At 33.0% G+C, this 19691-nt stretch overlaps 1 protein-coding gene across 1 annotated transcript in view; it reads left to right on the forward strand.

Moving 5' to 3' along the window:
• ERBB4 (erb-b2 receptor tyrosine kinase 4) overlaps positions 1-19691 on the forward strand; it is a 1078432-nt gene that overhangs the window by 858000 nt on the left and 200741 nt on the right. The window contains exon 17 of the mRNA XM_035007223.1: positions 19491-19623. Within this exon, the coding sequence (XP_034863114.1) occupies positions 19491-19623 (133 nt within the window). The remainder of the gene's footprint in view (positions 1-19490; positions 19624-19691) is intronic.

Below are 19691 nucleotides of genomic sequence, written 5' to 3' on the forward strand. Positions count from 1 at the left end.
GATAGTTCAGATGTAGGCATGGATACTTGGAAATTTGGGTTCACCCAGGATTGAAGTTTTGCCAGGTAAGCACTTAAAACAGAGGTAGAGACCATTGAGTTAAGGCTATATGAAGAAGAAATGATAACAGCAAAGGGTTATAAAAACTAAGTTGAATAATGGGAGAAATTGGTTTATAAGGGAGGCTGATGTACAATGAAAACACGGTAAGGTCAATGGCTGCAGATCCCAGTCCCATCACACACAGCTGAATTAGGGATACCAATGTAGGCACACTGAAAAGAGAGAAGCTGCTAGTCTGAAAGTAGAGTACTTGAAATAAAGATTCTGGAAGTGATAAAGTTACTGATATATATATATCGCTAGTAGAATGAATGGGATAAGTGACTGAGACTATTGGAAGTGAATAATCAGGGAATTGGGAAGCCAGGAAGTTGGATAAAGTTGGATAATGGGGAGAAGTGGGAAGTGGGAAGATTTGGGGATGATTTTGACAGATCCAAATGATGTTAAATGGGAAATTTAATGTACAGATGTGGAAGTCTCTCCATATATAGACATGGAGTCAAAGTGAATAAAAATTATGGAAATACAGAGTCAAGTGTTTATATCTTTTGGGACGTCTACATGTGAAGGAAAGGAGAGAGACAGGGAAATAGTTGGAGAGGGAATATTATCAAGAGAAAGATACTTGAAGATGGATGAAATTTGAGTCTGTTTTGGAAGACCCTGTAGAGAGTGGAAGGTTGGAGATACAGGAGAGAGAAATCATCAGTCATAGCACTTTCCTGAAAAAGCTAGAATTAAGGACAAAGGAAATGTGAAAGGATTAGTTGGTGATCAAAACTCTTGCCACCATTTTATTAGGAGAGAATAAATAGAAGACAGAAAGATGCAGATAGATAGACAAAGGTGAGGGAGTTTCTGTTTTAATGTTCTATATTTCTGAAATTGTAAAGTCATCTTGCCAAGAAGGAGGAGGATATGTTTTAGCGTGTGTGCATGTGTGAAGGGAGTGATGGTTTGAAATATTAAATTCAAATATAAACTGTGCTAATATTTTGCATTTAAAATATTCTGTTACTAATTCTCAAATCATCAATAATTTGCAATGTGTTCCTTTACATGTGTTCAGCAGAAGGTCACCCTATTTTATTTTTTGCATGGAAAATAACAAGTTGTGGTTTGCTGTCAGAGACTCTGGACTCATTAAATTAGAAGACTGTTAAAAATTTAATCAGAATCTAACAGCATCCTGTATATGCTCTGAGAAATTAACAGATTTCAATATCTGTAGTGATAATTGCAGTCTGCTGATATATAACAATTACTCCAAATTACATCATTACTACAAACATGATCAATTTTTTTGTGTGTGCAATTGTACAGGTACAGAATATTAATATATCAGGAAATCATACTGAAATATTTTTCTATTTAATTTTTTTTGAAATGCTCTTAAGTAAGGAATTATGATGAATAGTCCCTTACATAAAATATCTTTGGGTCTGATTGTACTGATGTAACTTAAATTTATCCTCAAGCAATGATTCTTGTTTTAGCAGTTTGTTCTATATGCCTCTCTTTTAAATCTAAAACAAATAAAGGTAGAATTCACCATCCTGTTGGTTAAAACTCACCAGCTATAATTTAGGTATTTCTTTTTCTTTTTTTCTTCTTCCTGTTTTTCTTTAAGATTAATTATTGTCTTCAATACATTTTAAAATGCAATTTTAAAATTATAAAACACATTCTCAGTGTATTAGGTATAGATGTATGTGTGTATATATGTATGTTTATCCTTCCATACCTTTATCCAAATACTAATGCATATATACAATAATAAAGGTTTTGTTTGTTCGCAGATATGGGAACAGTATCCATACATTACTCAGCAGGTTACTTGACTCACAATGAAACATTATGGACAGCTTTCCAGATCAATAGCTGTAACTCCTTCTTTTTATGGTTGCATTATTTTCCCTAGGATTGATTTACCACCAATCCTGTATTTAAAGATACACTATTCCTAATTTTATGATTTTTACAAATTAGAAAATAACATGTATGTGTGAATATCTGGCATTACAAAAAGTGTATTTAGCTTGGTATCAACTAAAATACATGGAAATATTCAATTTTATCATTCAAATTTGCTAATCATGGTTCAAAAAAGTCAAATAGGCAACACATTAAAAATTATAAACTAAACATTTGAGTTAGAAAACATTTGAGTTACAGTCTCACTTTATTTACATTTATTTATTTTATATACATATATAATTTTTTAAGATTTATTTATTTATTTATTTGAGAGAGAGCAAGCACATGAGAGGGGGGAGGGTCAGAGGGAGAAGCAGACTCCCTACCGAGCAGGGTGCCCGATGCGGGACTCGATCCAGGGACTCCAGGATCATGACCTGAGCCGAAGGCAGTCGCTTAACCAACTGAGCCACCCAGGCACCCCATATACATATATAATTTTATAGCAAATCATTTTTTTACCTATCTAAAATCAGATGAGTTCCACTGAAGTATGGCTGAAAGTCTTTGCCCAAAAGTTGCCAAGGACTGCATGATTTAAGATGAAATATCTTCTGATAAGTTTATTGTTTTCTTTATGGTGCCATCAATCATGGTATAGAGAGGACTTGATAGATAAGGAAGTTTAACCTTCTTTCAAAGTTTGTTGATTTCCTAATTGGTTTTAAGTAATCCAAGATGGACGGATACACATATATAGATCTTTAATATTTCAACAATTCAGTAGGATGACATTGATCCTATATAGTTTTGAAATAATTAATAAAACTAGCAATAACTTAGTAAGTCATAGTAATGCTTAAACCTTTTTCATAAAATACTAAGACTGTATTTGTTCAAAGGGTTTCTCCCTTTTTTTCTCTCTCTCTCACTTTCTCCCTCTCCCTTGGTCTTGCTCTACTTTAGTTACTATCATTACTCAATAATAATGAATACCTGGCATGGATTTTACAACTTGGTGCATGTTGCATACCATCTTAAATTTACAGTTGTGTTCTTTAGATTGTTTTGTTTGTTTGTTTTTGATGGTTTTGCCAATATCTACAGTATTAATATACTTAGCAGTCCTAAAATGTTCTCAAGAAGAGATGATAGTGTTCTCCAACAACCAACTCAGTGTCAGAGAGTGAAGTTAGGGACTATTTACTGCTATCTCTTGTTCTCTCTTCTTGCCCTAAGAAAAACTGAAATTTTGCATGAACTTGGATGGCATGATTATAAGTACAGGAAAGCCATTTGCCTAGGTAGTATCCCAGATGGAAAAATAAAGATGTTTAGTTTGTAGAAGATGGAAGTTTGTAGAAATGCATCAGTCAGGAATTTAAAAGGAATAATATGTCTAATCCATACTACTTTTAGGTTATTGCCATAATAACTATTTATAAAACAAAGAGTTTCAAAATATCCTCTCCTAGATGTCCAAAGCAATACATACCATCAGATATGAGCTACTGATAATAGTATACATAATTAAATAATAGTAAAATAAACAACAGATTAAAAAATTAATATCCTAGCTAGGAAGAGAATCTGGCTCATGTAGTTGTGTATGTTTATTTGTTTTCCGCAGTAGTAATGATTTCTCTTACATTTAAATGAAATGGTTTCAGGCAAACTGTAAGATTGCTTTGCCATTATTTCATTATTGTTTGAATTGACCTAGATTTACATATATACGTATGTACCTGTATGTGTGTATATGTGTGTGTATATATGTGTTTGTGTGTGTGTATATTATATGTATGTAATCTGGTGGCTCTAAATCTGTATCCAGAACATCTGCAAAATCATAAAATCTTCTAAGCAATGGCTTTAGAAAAAAAATGGGTTTCCGCATAATTAAAATGTGTTCTAATTAGAGATTGGGCATTATATAAGTTTAAATAGGAGTTATATTGCTAAACACTGTTATTAGATGCTTTAAAACACATTTTTGTGAACTCAGTCACAATAAAACTCCCCTTAGACTATAAAAGCAAACCATTCTATGCTAAAAACATTAAAGCAGGATGCAATGACCAAAAGTTTTTACAAAGAGGATTTGTCTTTTCTCCAAGTCTTCTGCAGAGTATTTTCAAAGAGATAGACAGAAGCAGCCTCACCCTCTCATTTTTCCCCTTGGAATATTTCCAATCCACTATGGACCCAGAAATTAGAGAAATTGGATATTAGTGTTTTGCCAAGTTAAATGCTAATGAAGAACTCTGTTTTCTTCGTGTTCTCTTTATTGACCTTCCCGTATAATAGTTGTTTGAGGTTTGCAAGTTAGGAAAAACATTTTACCACTTTTGAACTTTATCATTACTAGAAAACAGATGACATTGAACATGCTGTGCTGTTCATTATAACACATTTCAGAAACTACATTTCAGAGGAAGCTTCATAAGCTTCTACTTAGTGTTACTTGTAAAAGTGTAAGACGTTCCCCCACACCCCCCAAAAAAGCGTTCACTCAAGACTGATGTAGGTACAGCCTAGTAAATAACTAAAAGAGTATGATAACCAAGCAGACATAATAGAAGGCCCGGGGTTCTTAACTATTATCTGGAAAGGGAAAGGCTATTTGTTTCATCTTTTGTTTTTAAAAATCTGATTATCTTGGGATAATGCATTTGACAGTTCAATGCAAGAAAAGAAAGAAAACTTGGAAAATCTGGACATAGTTCCTTTTTCAGTTAGGACCTAGTTGGCTACAAGTAAAATAAAACCTGACATTAGTGGTTTGAGCAAGTAGTTCTGTGTGTTATTCTTCAAAATACGGAAGTCTAGAAGTGAGGGAGGTGTGGCCATTGTGCTCCCCGGATCAGTTATGTCAGGGCCAGAATCTATGTCATTTTCTCATCTTTCTGTTTTGCTAGCAAGATGGCTACCGCAGCTCTAAACATTATATCCAAGGACAGAAGTGGAAGGACAGGTTCAATCAGCTGTACCTGTTCTATCTCAGACTTCCTTTGCCAACTTCTGCTTCCCTCCCTTGGCCAGAAATGTGTTATATAGACATACCAAGGTGCAGAGAGAATGGGGAAGTTATTTAGCTTTTTTTAAAAAAAAATTTATATATATATATATTATTTTATTATGTTATGTTAATCACCATACATTACATTGTTAGTTTTTGGTGTAGTGTTCCATGATTCATTGTTTGCATATAACACCCAGTGCTCCATGCAGAACATGCCCTCTTTAATACCCATCACCAGGCTAACCCATCCCCCCACCCCTCTCCCCTCTAGTTATTTACCTTTTTAAAAATCACTAGATTCAAAGGTGTTAGGGAGCAGGGGATGAAGAATGACAGTTGGGTTAATCAACCAGGGACTTTAATGCAGTATGGTGGGGGGATAAGAGATGAACTAAACTAAAACAGGCAAACAAGAATAACAACTGGTCTGAGGATTAGCTTTACCACTTTTTGGAGAGAATGCTATTTCGCCAACACTTTGAAATCAGGAATCGGCAAATGTTAAACATGTATCAGCTTCAGAGGAGTATTAAATAAATACCTCTTCCCATTTTCTTTTCATTAGAAATATTTTCCAATTATGTTTTTTTAAGTTTAAAAATATATAGGAAGCTCTGAAACTGTTGAAAATTTATGTTCTTTTAAGAGTTGGTTTAACATAAAAAAGTATATAAATATTTATATAAGTACACCATTCATTTAGTTATTTATTCATGCAACAATTATTTATTTAGTGCTTCTTGTTAAGAGACAATAAACTGGCCTCCAAAGAAGTATAAAGATGACTGTGACACTTAAAAAGTTTATATTTGTACTTTTAAAAATAGAAATGTCATTATTTTACCTTTAAGCTCTGGATATGTACACACAGCAATTTCCCTCCCTAAACTTATTTGAAAGTTTTACACTGCTCATGTAAATAAAAACCCTTAAAAGTATAACTTTATTCTAGAACTCCTAGATGAGGCAAATTAAACTAGAAGTCAGTGTATCCCATGGGATACATTAGAAGTAAATGTTATATATTAGAAACAATGAATATTTGCCCTTGAAGGGATAGATTATACCTAAGGAAAGAAGAAAGGAGTAGTAACGAGCAAGAATCTGATGATGTGTTTGTAAACTTTTTGCTAGCTTGAATGAGTGGAATATGAAGGAAAATGGAAAGATAAAATTGCCACTTGCCAAAATAGGAAAGAATCAGGGAGAAGCAGGCAATACTTTTTGGGGGGGCAAGGGGTATGAAATGAAAGTTTATTTTGGAATTGCTAAAGCTGAGAAATTAGATATCTAAGTGGAAACATCAAGCGGGCAATTGGATATACAGCGGATCCTTGAACAATGTGGGTTTGAACACTGCAGGTCCACTTACATGTGCATTTTTTTATAGTACAGTACAGTACTTCCTGATTTTCTTATTAACAATTTTCTTTTCTCTAGCTTACTTTAGTGTAAGAATATAGTATATATTACATGTAACACACAAAATATGTGTTAACTGACTGTTTATGGTATTGGTAAGGCTTCCGGTCAACAGGAAGCTATTAGCAGGTAAGTTTTTGGGGAGTCAAAAGTTATATGTGGATTTTCGACAATGCAGAGGGAGTGAGTGACCCTAACCCCTGCGTTGTTCAAAAGTCAGCTGAACCTTAGTGCAGAGGGGAGGTCTCAACTTCAGATACAAATTTGCTTATCATTACATAAAGAGATGGATGATATCACTAGGAAGTAAATGTGTAAATGGAGAAGAGAAGAAACCCAGTGTTTATGTCCTGGGACCCTTCCATATTTAGAGGTCAGAGAGGTAAGGACGAAGCAGCAAAAAGGACTGAAAAGGACTGGCCAGATCAAGAAAAACTAGAGAAAAGTGGTGTGATGGAATTCAGGTGTTTTAAGAAAGGGAATGTGATCACTCATATAAAATGTTACTAAGTAATTGGTTAAGATTTGGTCTAAGAAATTACTCTGATTTGACAAAAAGGAAACCATTGGTAACTTTGACAAGAGCTGATTTAGTGAAGAGGTGGAGAATAAAAATGTGATGGGAATCAGCTCAAGAATCACGAGATTGTAAGTGAAATGTGCAATTACAGATAGCTATTTAGAAAATAAGTGGAAAAAAAAGCATATTTCCACAACTGTCCCAAATATTGAAGAGTCTCATCAAGTGGAATGATTGCATTTGTCTTAAATATACTATCACCTCAATATCTCATTTGCTGTTTGATTAATTTAATGATAATTATTGAGAAGTTTTTAGAGAATGTTATTTGAAGGCATAGAGCAATAAAAAAGTAGAAATAATGGTTCCTACCCTCGTGGGGCTTATAATTTACTGGGAAATAAAAAAGAATAATCCAAGAGTAATAATTATAAATAATGAAATCACATTTAGTCTGGGAATGTATAAAAGAGACACATAATGCTAAGGAGAGATACTCTTGTAAATACAATAGCAAAATGTAATGAATTATGTCACAGAGATGGCAATAAAATTGAAGCCATCTATTAGCACTTAGTACTTTATGTCTGGAGCATAAGGTTGTTCCTATGAAAACTACCAGATCACACACACAAAAATATGAAGTGGCCTCTTTCAGAATAGTTATGTTTAACTACCTTTTTCAATTGAAGAACTCTTTACATTTTAATTTTTAATGCCAAACTTTAAATTCTCTGAAAAGGGGATGACATCAGGGCTCATAAGTATGAAGGACATCCATATACGCTTACAAAGTCATCTGACTCCAGCCTCTGTTACCCAAGTAAAGGTGCTCCATGTATGACAGTATGAACTGGATTTTTAAATGTATTAAAATTTTAAAACTGTGATGCCTGCAAATGATTGGTCTCAAAAGGTCAGTAAAAATATATGAAAAAAAGCATTGAAACAGCAGAATCCACCTTAATGAGAGAAATCAAACCATATAAAATAACAATCTCTCAGGAAAACCAAAGGGAAAAGGGAGGAAAATGAAAAGAAAAAAAAAATCTCTCAGGAATCATGCTTTTCGTCCTCTGTATGTTTAGCATTCCCAGGGAAAAAATAAAGTATTGAAAAAATCCAAAGGAAATGACATTATGTTATCTGTAACTTCCTTTAATTAAAAAGATAAAGATATTAAAATCAGCACAGATATATGTCCTACAATTAGAGGGGAAACAAGTGGATACAGAAATTTGAAAGTAGATTTAAATGATGACAATACACCTGTATACCCTTCAGCACCTCAAGTCCATAGATCCAGAAGAACTCAACACTACTCCCTTCCAAATGTTGTCTTTCTCCTGATTTTTCCATGTGTGTGAATGCCATCATCAGCCTTTCATTCACCCAAGTGACCCTTCCTTTGTCTGTTGACTTTGTACTTTTTAACATTTCTACTATTGTGATACTTTTCTGTCTTGTCCTGTATACTTCCCTAGTCTGCCTCTCATCGCCACTGATGAGGACTATTAAAATAGTCAGCTAACTAGTCTTGAAAATGTCTTCTTTTCCCCTCTTATCTACCTTACAACCTGTTGCCAGAATAATCTTTCTAACCTATTTTGTGTGTGTGCTCTTTTTATTTTTCAAGTACATGAAATTCTAAAATATTACCTTTTATAATGTCTATGGATCTTATTTAAAAGGAGAAAATTTCTATGAATTGTTTCTTTCTAAACGTTTCTTTTAACATTTTTTGAGATAGAATTGACAAAGCATTATATTAGCTTCCAACATACAACATAATAATTCAATATTTGTATTATTGCCAAATGACCACTGCAATAAGTCTAGCTAACATTAGTTACCATATTTGGTTATATAAATTATTTCTTCTTGTGATGAGAACTTTTAAGATTTACTCTTTTAACAACTTTCAAATATATAGTGCAGTATTATTAACTATATCACCATGCTGTGCGTTACATCCCTCCCCATGACTTATTTATTTTATAACTGTACTTTTGACTCCTAACACTACCCATTTCACATCTCCCAATCTTCTACCCCTGGCAAGTACAAATCTGTTTTCTGTATCTATACTCATTTTTTATTGTTGTTTGTTTTTGTTTTAGATTCCACATATAAGTGAGACCATATGGTATTTGTCTTTTTCTGTCTGACTTAGTTCACTTAGCATAATTCTTTCAAGGTCCATCCAGTTGTCATAAATGGCAAGATTTCATTCTTTTTGATGGCTGAGTAATATTCCTTTGTGTGTGTGTGTGCGTGTGTGTGTGTATACACACCACATCTTCTTTATCTGTTCATCTGTCGAAGGACACTTACATTGTTTCCATATCTTGGTTATTATAAGCAATGCTACAATAAACATGGGGATACATATATCTTTTTGAATTAATGTTTTCATTTTCTTTAGATGAATACCCAGAAGTGGAATTACTTTATCATATAGTAGCTCTATTTTTAATTTTATGAGGAATGTTAATACTGTTTTCCTTAATGGCTACCCCAGTTTACATTCCCACCAGCAGTGCACTCAACAGTAGAGAAAGGGTTTCCTTTTCTCTGCATTTTCATCAACATTTGTTATTTCTTGACTTTTTGATAATTGTCATTCTAACTGGTATGACATAATATCTCATTGTGGTTTTAATTGGCATTTCCCTAATGATTGACAGGTACATCTTCTCATGTACCTGTTGGCCTCCTCTGTATCTTTTTTGGAAAAATGTGTATTTAGATTCTCTGTGCATTTTTTAATTGGATTTTTAAAATTGAGTTGTATTAGTTCTTCATATATTTTAGATATTAACTCATTATCAGTGATAATTTGCAAATATTTTTTTCTCTCATTCACTAAGTTGCCTTTTCATTTTTTTCATAGTTTCCTTTGCTGTGAAGAAGCTTTTTAGCTTGATGTAGACCCACTTGTTGATTTTTGCCTTTGTTTTGGTGTCAAGTCCAAAATATCATTGCCAAGACCTATGTCAAGGAGTTTACCACCTATTGTTTTGTTTGGTTTTTTTCCCTAGGAGTTTTATGGTTTCAGGTCTCTTACATTCAAGTCTCTAATTCATTTTGAGTTATTTTGTGTCTGTGCTGTAAGATAGTGATCCAGTTTCATCCTTTTGCATGTGGATGCCCAGTTTTCCCAACATTATTTATTGAAGAGACTGTACTTTCCCCATTTTATATACTTGGCTCCTTTGGTATAAATAAATGGACCATATATGCATGGGTTTATTTCTGGACTCTCTCTTCTGTTCCTCTGATGTAATATACTCATGCAATCATATGTTAATGGAAACAGAGAAGCTTTGGAGCAAAACATGCCAAGATTTAAATCCACTTAGGATGCTTTTGACCTCAGGCAAGTTGTACAACCTACCTCAGATTCATCACACATAATCCATTATTTTGAAAGAAGTATTTGACGTAACACACATAAAACACCTAGTAAAAGTAGCTTTGTTATTTAATTGTGCAAGAAATTTCAATGACTCTACATGGATATTGCAAATCCTGGCATCTTCCCCATGACTGTACCTGCTTCTCAAAGTCTCCCCCATATCATTTCATCCAAATCGTAAGAATTTATCAAGGCTGCCAACTCCTCTGAGAACATTGGAGGTCCCTTCAAAAGGAAATAAGGCTGCCCAGCAGGGCAAAAAAAAGTAGAAAACATTTCATCTAAATTAAAAGGAGTAATATTTCTTAAGAAAGACATTCCCTTACTTCCTCTTTGTGTTTTATTCTTTAAAAAGTTTTTAGTGTAAGGCAAGAATTGGGGTATCTAAAAAGCATGCTAATTTTTTTAAGTTGCTTTATGTACAAAATTGTATATAAAGAGAGCAAGTCAAATCATTACTTAAAAAATTGGTTTGTGAATCCTCTGAAAATGGGACTGCTTTCATTTGTATTATGTAATTGTGCCCAATAAACCTGACACAAATGTACAGTGTAGTGTTTTGATAGATAAAGATAGATGTAATTTACCAATAGAATATAATCTTTGTTAGCAACACAGGTATCTGCAGTTACAGTGCTTAGAATGAATGGGGATTTTGAGGTGAAGAAAAATCTTAACACATGGGAATAAAGAATGGTGTCTACCCTCCCCCACTTTCCTTTTTATAGTTGTGTTTATGTACCATTATCTACTCTATTATAAAACTAATAAATTCCTTAGCATATTAAACAACTTTGATAGGAAACACAATTGAAGTTGTAAAAGTTTTATCAGTTTTTTAATACTTTGGCATATTGCTGCAGATTACCATATCTATGCAATGAATAGGTAATAGGATAGAATACTTAGTAGATAATGTATTTTATAATTAAATGTTTACAATATTTTGTTTTTGGCATTAAACATGTTTCTATATACTATCTATACAGACAATCATAAAAGTGCTATACTAATACAAACATTGCTGATATTATGTAATAGGTATAAACTATGAAAAAAAATCTAAGTGCCAAAAAATCACCTACATTCTTAAAAAAACCTATTGAAAGAAAAATTCTTTCTAGTCTAATTCCCTTTCAACACTTTATTTGTAGAAATCCATAGGTATTTTTCTATTTTACCTTAATAAAGCTGGGGGGGGAAAATAAATTCATAAGTGTATTACATATATCCTCAGAATGGTGTCTTTAAGCATGAGAATGTCTGTCCCCAGAATCAAATCTACAAGTATATATACTATCTTAAAGATTGTAACAAACAAGCAAACAAAACCCACAGATAGATACAAAATCACCACTAGAGAGAAGGAAGAAATTACATGAAACTATTAGAAATTTTTCTCAGAGGCTAATCCTAGAGGTAAAAGAATCCGGAGGATATTTACATATTGCTTTAATGGTAAAAAATCTCTACTGAAATACTCTTAACACTGTTTTATTGAATAGTCTGTAACAATCACATATTTAAAAAATATTGGGGAAAAATTATCTTATCACATGAAGACAAGTTAAATTTGCTTAGGAAGAGGGAGAATATGTTGTGATTCATTTGTTTGAGCACTTACATTTCTGGTTACATTTAAGATGTAATAGAGGAATCCAGAATCCTAATCAAAGGGTAAAGACATACTGTAATACCCTAGGTCTCATCAAGTAAACACTGTAACTGTCAACTGCTGTCTACCTCAGAGAGTCTGACCCAGATCATTTCTATTTGTTCGAAAAGAAAAGATGTGTCATATTTATAGAGCAGGTGGAATGCCAGGTCACCATAAGCACAGTTTGTAGTAGGGGAAAAAAACAAACAAACAAACAAAAAAAAAAACCAACATTAATGTGGTTCTCCTTGCCCTAGGCAGTAACACTTAAAATGTCTTCTGGGGAATTTCAATGTTTCCTAGTGTTTTGAGGTCTCTTGTTTCAAATCTGAACCTCTTTGGAAAAGACTGAACAGACTATCAGTGCAGTAGGCACTGTAACTAGAATGATAGATATTGCTTGTCTTTGCCTTTTGTAAAGGAAATCCAGGTTTTTTTATAAGCCAAAAAATCCTCTTAACTGTTTTCTCATTGAGAAAATAAAATGAAGCTAAATAAAGAATAAGGTCACTTATAAATTTCAATAAAGACATAAAGGATTTAATAAAGTGAAACCACAATGAACATAGCAAGGCAGATAAAATGATCGTCCAGTGAGAATTACAATAGTAAGATATGACTAAATATAAAATCAAAGAGCATATTAGAACCCCTAAACAAATTTATGTGCATTTTCTATTCTCTACTTTCAAAAAGGTATTGAAGAAAAATATGATGAACTGTCAATCTGCCTTAAAAACCAATTCTAATGAGTCAGATTTGGAAAGAGAGACAGCATAATATAGCTGAAAAATTAATGGACTTGAGATCCCAAGATGTAAAAAGTTAGCATTACTATTATGTTTGACCTTATCTAGGTGTCTTAACTTTTCTCAGAGTCTGTTTCTTTATGTTTTATATGGGAGTTATAAGATCTACATTGTATAGTTATAGTGAAAATATACAGTGTATGTTAAAAAAAAAGTTTTAATTAAAAATATGCAGCTATTATTAGAATAAAAAGTTTATAGTTTATTTATTTATTTATTTTATTATGTTCAGTTAGCCATCATTAGTTTTTGATGTAGTGTTCAGAGAGGGAGACAAACTTTTTTTTTTTAATTTAAGGGTAGTATATAGGACCAAGTAAGTCTCTGATTTACCTCTATAAAAGGGAATGTTTTCTATATCAGAATAAAATGTTTTTAATATTTTCATTTGTCTTAGATTATTTCCCATTGAAAATGAAGGGAATTGTTAGTGATACTATATGCACTACAAAACTCATGAATAGCTGATGGCAGTCTTTATTCTTATTTTTTTTAAGTTTTAAGTAATCTTTGCATCCAATGTGGGGCTCAAACCTACAACCCCCCAGAACAAGAGTTGTACCTCTTCTGACTGAGCCAGCCAGGTGCCCCATACCTGATGGCAGTCAGGTTGCATGTTCCCTTTATTTGAGCAGAACTTTTGCTATGTTTAAACTGCTTACCTAACAACTAAAACTATTGAAAATGTTGTTTCCAAATTGTGTTCCTTATCTTAGTTGGCAGATGATTCTAAGAATTTTCTTTCAATAATGAGTCAACTTTGTTTTTAATTGAGGAGTCAACATATTTCTGATCAACTATATTTTTCCTAAAGCAAGAGCAAATTAGGAAACATGGAGTGCATTGCTCATGATAGATTCAACCTCCAGTTCATGGCAGATTCACACTTTTGTCTGATCTCCCCTGTAAGATTTTCAGAAGAAAGGGTACAAGATGATAGCCAATGTTATCTAAGTGTATTTTTTAAAGAAAATATAAGATCACAGAGAATCATAACATCTGACCCTAATTTATGAAACATCCATTTAAGTTACATACATGATTATTACATGTAGTGACTAATTTACTTTCCTAGCAAGTAAAACCTGTTCATACTAATGTCCTCTTGTATGAATGTGTGTAAGTATATACATGCATAATGTGCACACGCACGCACATTTAGATGTGTGTTATATATAACTGACGTCGCTGTTATATGTAAGGACTTGTTAGCTTGAGGTATCCTAGTTTCTCTAAATTGGGCTAAAGTTAAGGTAAACATTTGATTGTATTGCTCACGCAGGCCGCTTTTGAGAGTCTGTGGGATATTATTGATATTTACACTGGCACAAATATAGATTGTCCTGGCCAAAGTGAAGCATATGATTCACAAATGCTTAAAGGTATTTGTTTATTTGGTAGGAGCTAGAAGCAGTCATCAGAGCTCAGAAATGTAAAAAAGAATAGTTCCCTGCTGTGTTTATGTTTTATTACCTTAAGTGAAGAATGTATTTATATGTATTTAAGCTGAGTTATTTGCTAGAAGAACTACACTCACAAATAGTTAGAGACAGACATGTAATTAAAATTCAGATTGGTCTGACTCTAAAGCCTCTTTCCAGCACAATAGGCCGCTCTAAGGAAAAATCATGCAGATTTGAAAGGTAAACAAAAAATAATAATGTTAGAGGTACTATTTCACCATTTTACTTCAAGTTTATTATACAAAAATGCCCTGGTAAAATTATCTGACTAGCCTGTTGTTTTTGTTTGTTTTACTTCCTGTTTAAATTTTTCAAAATTCTGTTAAACCTTTAGTACCCATAAATAAACAGTGAATCCACTCTAAGTCTGATCCTGTGAATTCTGAGACCCATCTCCACATATTTAATTTAATTTAGAAGTTTCCAAAAATGGATCTCACTCTTCTAAAGTCATACTGTCGGTTGCAAATTATGCCATTGGTGTTTTATAGGACTTAAGGTTGTTTCTCTTATCTATATTGAAAATTATTCTGTATTCAAGAAAAAAAGAAAAATATACCTATATTATAAAATTAAAGTCCTTTTATTTGGTGATATACCTATAAAAGAATCTTACAGATCTAGCATTCTTTTGCAATGACTATATTAGACAAATACCAGTTTTACTAAGTTTACAATTTTAAAGAAAATACCACTGTATATTTTTAAGAGGATAGTCTGCCCTTGACATTAAATGGAAAATGGTATATTAGATAGTTTTAGAGCCATTGAGTTGTAATCATAAATTATATTGACTTTACTACATTTTTTTTTCTGACCTGATCTGGAAAGAAACAGATCAGTGAAGGAAAATATTTGGATGTTTATAAAATCAGGTTTCATGTATTCTCTCACATTTTATATTCTCCAGTGAGGAATAGCATGGTTCAAATATAGCAATAAATGTTAAGAATATATCTTATTATATGAGTGATATAGTTTTGGGAGACACTACTCTTTTACAGATAACTGTTTAGACAGATCATTGCATTCAAGGCAATAGAATATAATACATTCTGTTGTCTCTGAACTTCTAAATGAAATTATGAAAACTAAATTATATGTTTTTAAATAAATGAGCCAAGTTCATTTGTGATTCAGAATCTTTATTATATTAGTCTCTATGAATAGTAGGAGAATATGTTTCATTATAGTATCTCCAAATCACAGAATAAGGTAAATTATCAGTTGATTACATCTTTCTAATCTAAGCTTGGAATTGGCGCTTGAAGTGCCCTATCTTTTATATTTTAGGGATCCCATCCCTTTTTAATATATAGGCAAATGACAACAAACAATACTCCTGTAACAGATAAGGGATGACAAAGTATTCTAGGTCCCTTGGCGTTTGACCCTTATGATCTTGTTAACAGTGTCATATCTCAGCCTTTTAAGAGGTTACTCTGACTCAGATGTAAAGAGAAACACTTTCTTTCAGCAATATAACTTAGTTGTCAATAGCCAGCATTATATCCTAATATCCTATATCCCGATAGCCAGCTGTATATCCTAGTGAGGATATACAACAATTTTAAAAAGCAACTTAAGTAGCTATATCCTCTTTATCCAAATGGTCCTCATAAGAGTTGAAGCATTAACTCTCAAGAAAAAATGGGCTTCTATCCTACACCTACTAATATCTAGAGATCATCAAAATTTTGGAGAGTAGGAAATGTGTAAGTAGTGTTAACTTTTCGTATTAGGTTGGTTTTATGAAGCAAAGTGTTAATTGTACACAACATAGTGAGTGGTAAATATCTCAGACACATTAAACTGTAATTAATAGAAAATATCTACAAAAGTACTTACATTGTAAAAGTGGATAGGGGATAGCAAAATGAATTAATTGAAAATATGAAAGTAAACAGTCAAGGAAAAAAAGAAAACAAGGCCATTATTATAAACTAAACTTATAGACAATGATTTATTTTTCTGTTTTTCTTAAATTTAACAAACTTTTATTTCAAAGGAAATATATATACATGGTATAAAATGATAAAATGGGGCGCCTGGCTGGCTCAGTTGGTTAAGCGACTGCCTTCGGCTCAGGTCATGATCCTGGAGTCCCGGGATCGAGTCCCGCATCGGGCTCCCTGCTCGGCGAGGAGCCTGCTTCTCCCTCTGACCCTCCCCCCTCTCATGTGCTCTCTCTCTCTCTCTCATTCTCTCTGTCTCAAATAAATAAATAAAATCTTTAAAATAAATAAATAAATAAATAAAATAAAATGAGAAAACGCCCATTAAATGGTAAAAATACAAAAATAAGAGCACTATGGTCATACTAAACAAAGACAAGTACTGTTTAGTGTCTTACTGTATATTCTAGATCTTCTTATGCACATACATGTGCGTGTATGGATTTTCTCTCATTGAGATTCTACTGTTTCTAACCCAATCTTTTAAATTTCTAGCCTGCATCTTTCCATGGCAGTACATTTTGATCTCACCCACTACTTAATCCATAATCAAACTACCCAAATTACCTAAAAAATGTCTATACAAATGGTTGTGCAAATTAAGGTCCAGTCCAGGATTGCATTTCACATCTTGTTGTTATGACTAGTAAGTCTTCTTAATCAAAGCCAGTACCTTATTTTTCATATTCACTTATTAAAGGGAACATACAAGTTGTCTTATGGAATATTCCCCCTTTCTCAATCAACTGGTTGCTTACTTATGGTTTATGATTTATTTTTCAAGAATAAATTCTACTGAAATATGAAGAATTTGGCCACTTAAAATGTAAAACAAAACATTTGTGTACGATTTTTAGGTGTAGAAACTCTAGTTCTTTACCTCCTCGGGTTGTTTGTACCTCTACCACTCCTGCAGAGGGGTAAGAAAATAAAAACGGTAAAGAATGCAAATCAACCAAGGAACTGCTATGGGAAAGTATTGAATGTAAATGCTAACTAGAAAAACTTAGAAATTACTGTCTATTGAGTTTTTGAGTGTTTTATGTGCATTGCTGCAACCTAACTAAGTAGTAATGACATGACAATTGATCGCCACCCAAATTAAAGGGAAAGAATGGAGGCAGAAGTCTTATTTTGTTCTATTAGGAATCATTCTTCTTAAAATAGAAAACAAAAACAAAGTAGAGCATTTTCTGTTAATTTACAGCGACATTGACATATATTTTCATAAATTCATGCTACTTATGCTTTTGCAAAATAGATAAGCAGGGGAAGTATAGAGTTTAGTTCAAATGTACAATTAATAAAATATTGGGCACTATTCTCAGAAATACATAAATCCTTTGCAATAAAAATATCGGGTTGAAGAAAAAAAATACAACCCTTTGTATAGTAATGGCTTTTTCAGGGATATGTTAGGCACTTGAACTGGAAATTATGCCTTGAACAGAAAACTTAAAATATTTTTTGAAATACATATTTAACTGCCATGCTCAAAAATATGATCTTACACACGCCAAAACACATCACAATGATGAGTTTGTGTCCATACTACAGTTTAATTTTCTCAGCATAGATTTTTATATCTTTATAAAGTTCCATTTAGGGAAATCTTGTTGAATTATAGCAACATTCCAGTATGCTATACTACTTTCGGCTGTCAGGAAACAACCTTTAGGATGAAATACTTCTTAAGGTTTTTCTGTAGTTTTATATGGCAATATAACAGTCATAATCTTTAAAAGACATGGCTTCATTTATCGAAGTGACACAGATTTTTTTCAAGAGCTCTTTAAAATTTAAACATTTTATTAAGGATCATCCACTATCATTATTTCTGATGTGTCTTTGAGCAATAGTTTATTTTGCAAGAGCAAGTAGTTTTTTTTTTTTTTTCTAAAAGAATGTAGCTGTACAGGGTAGATTCTTCTGCAAATAGGAATATAAGGTATAAAATACTTTACTATGGAAAGCATGGACATTCAGGAAGTTCTTTTTTAGTTTTCATATCTGTGATGGCTTCATGGTCAAATATGTGTTAGGTAACACCTATGTGTTTTACTCTGGGCTATTTGCTGTGACATATGAAATTAATATACATCAGGGCTCTGACCACAGAAAGCTCATAGATACTATTCTACTCTCGACAAGAAGTTAAGACTATAAATATTATTTTCAGGCAAGGAAAAAATTTATCTTTGAAAACAATAAGTGATTAGTTTCAAAATTATATCTTAGCTAACAATGTATTAGAGAAACACTTTAAGAATACAAATCTCTAGTGAATCTCTTCTAACCCCCTTTTAATGTAGTACTTAATGTGTAGACCTCTTTTATGGGTATATGATGCTTCGGCACACTTTTGATAAGCATGATTCCTCCTGTCGTTATAGCTCTGAAAACCTGTCTGACCCAATTCTTTACCTTTTTCCCGCCCTTTATCCCAGCAGAGTTGCCTAGCCAGCGTTTGAAACTGCACTTTTATCAATACATCTCTCTTACTGGTACCCTAATGCTCCAGAGGTGTGAGGTTCATATATCTCCAGACCATGCATTTTTGCTTTAAAGCAGTAGTTCTCAAGGCAGGGGGAGTGGGGCTGGGGGGTGACTTTGGCAGACATTTGAAGGTATCTAGAGAAACTGCCGTGACTAGTGGATGGGGTGCTACTGGCATCTAGTGGATGGAGGCTAAGGATGTTGATAAACACCCCAAAATGCTTAAGGCAGTCCCCCACAGCAAACAAATATCCAGCCCAAAATGTCAATAGTGCCACTGTTGAGAAAGCCTACTTTAGAGAAAATGTTGAAAATAATATTAGATACCACAACAATGTTATTAAAATATATTTCCATCTATTTAGAGAAAAAGTAAAATGAAAATAATTTTAAATGCTTGTATATCAACATTTAGGCAGGTGTTCTTCATTCTGTTACCAAGTATTATTTTGTTGTTGTTGTCGTTGTTGTTGTTGAATGGCATGCTGTGGCCACTCATCTCCAAAGATTAGTTGTATGTGCATGGTTTATTTAAAAAACAAAGCAAAACAAAAAGCGGGAATAGTTTTTATTCCCCCCAAAATTTTGTGATGGCTTTAATGCATTTTTTATTTGTATTTCTTCTAACTGACTAGACCTGTGATATGTGGATAATGTATTTATTGCACAACTGCTCTATTTCTCCCTCTGTCTTGTCTCTCTTCTTACTTTTTTTTTTCTTCTTCTTTTTCATTCTGGTGGGCAGAACTCCCCTAATTGCAGCGGGAGTCATCGGCGGGCTCTTCATCCTGGTCATCATGGGTCTAACATTTGCAGTTTATGTTAGAAGGAAGAGCATCAAAAAGAAAAGAGCCTTAAGAAGATTTCTGGAAACAGAGGTGTGGTGTTTATTTGTTCTCCATGTGCTTAGGGACTTTCATTAGGTTTAGAAGGTTTAGATGATACT

Source organism: Mirounga leonina, unplaced genomic scaffold (assembly GCF_011800145.1).
Source record: "Mirounga leonina isolate KUSES-001 unplaced genomic scaffold, KU_Mleo_1.0 Mir_151, whole genome shotgun sequence".
Classification (NCBI taxonomy): domain Eukaryota; kingdom Metazoa; phylum Chordata; class Mammalia; order Carnivora; family Phocidae; genus Mirounga; species Mirounga leonina.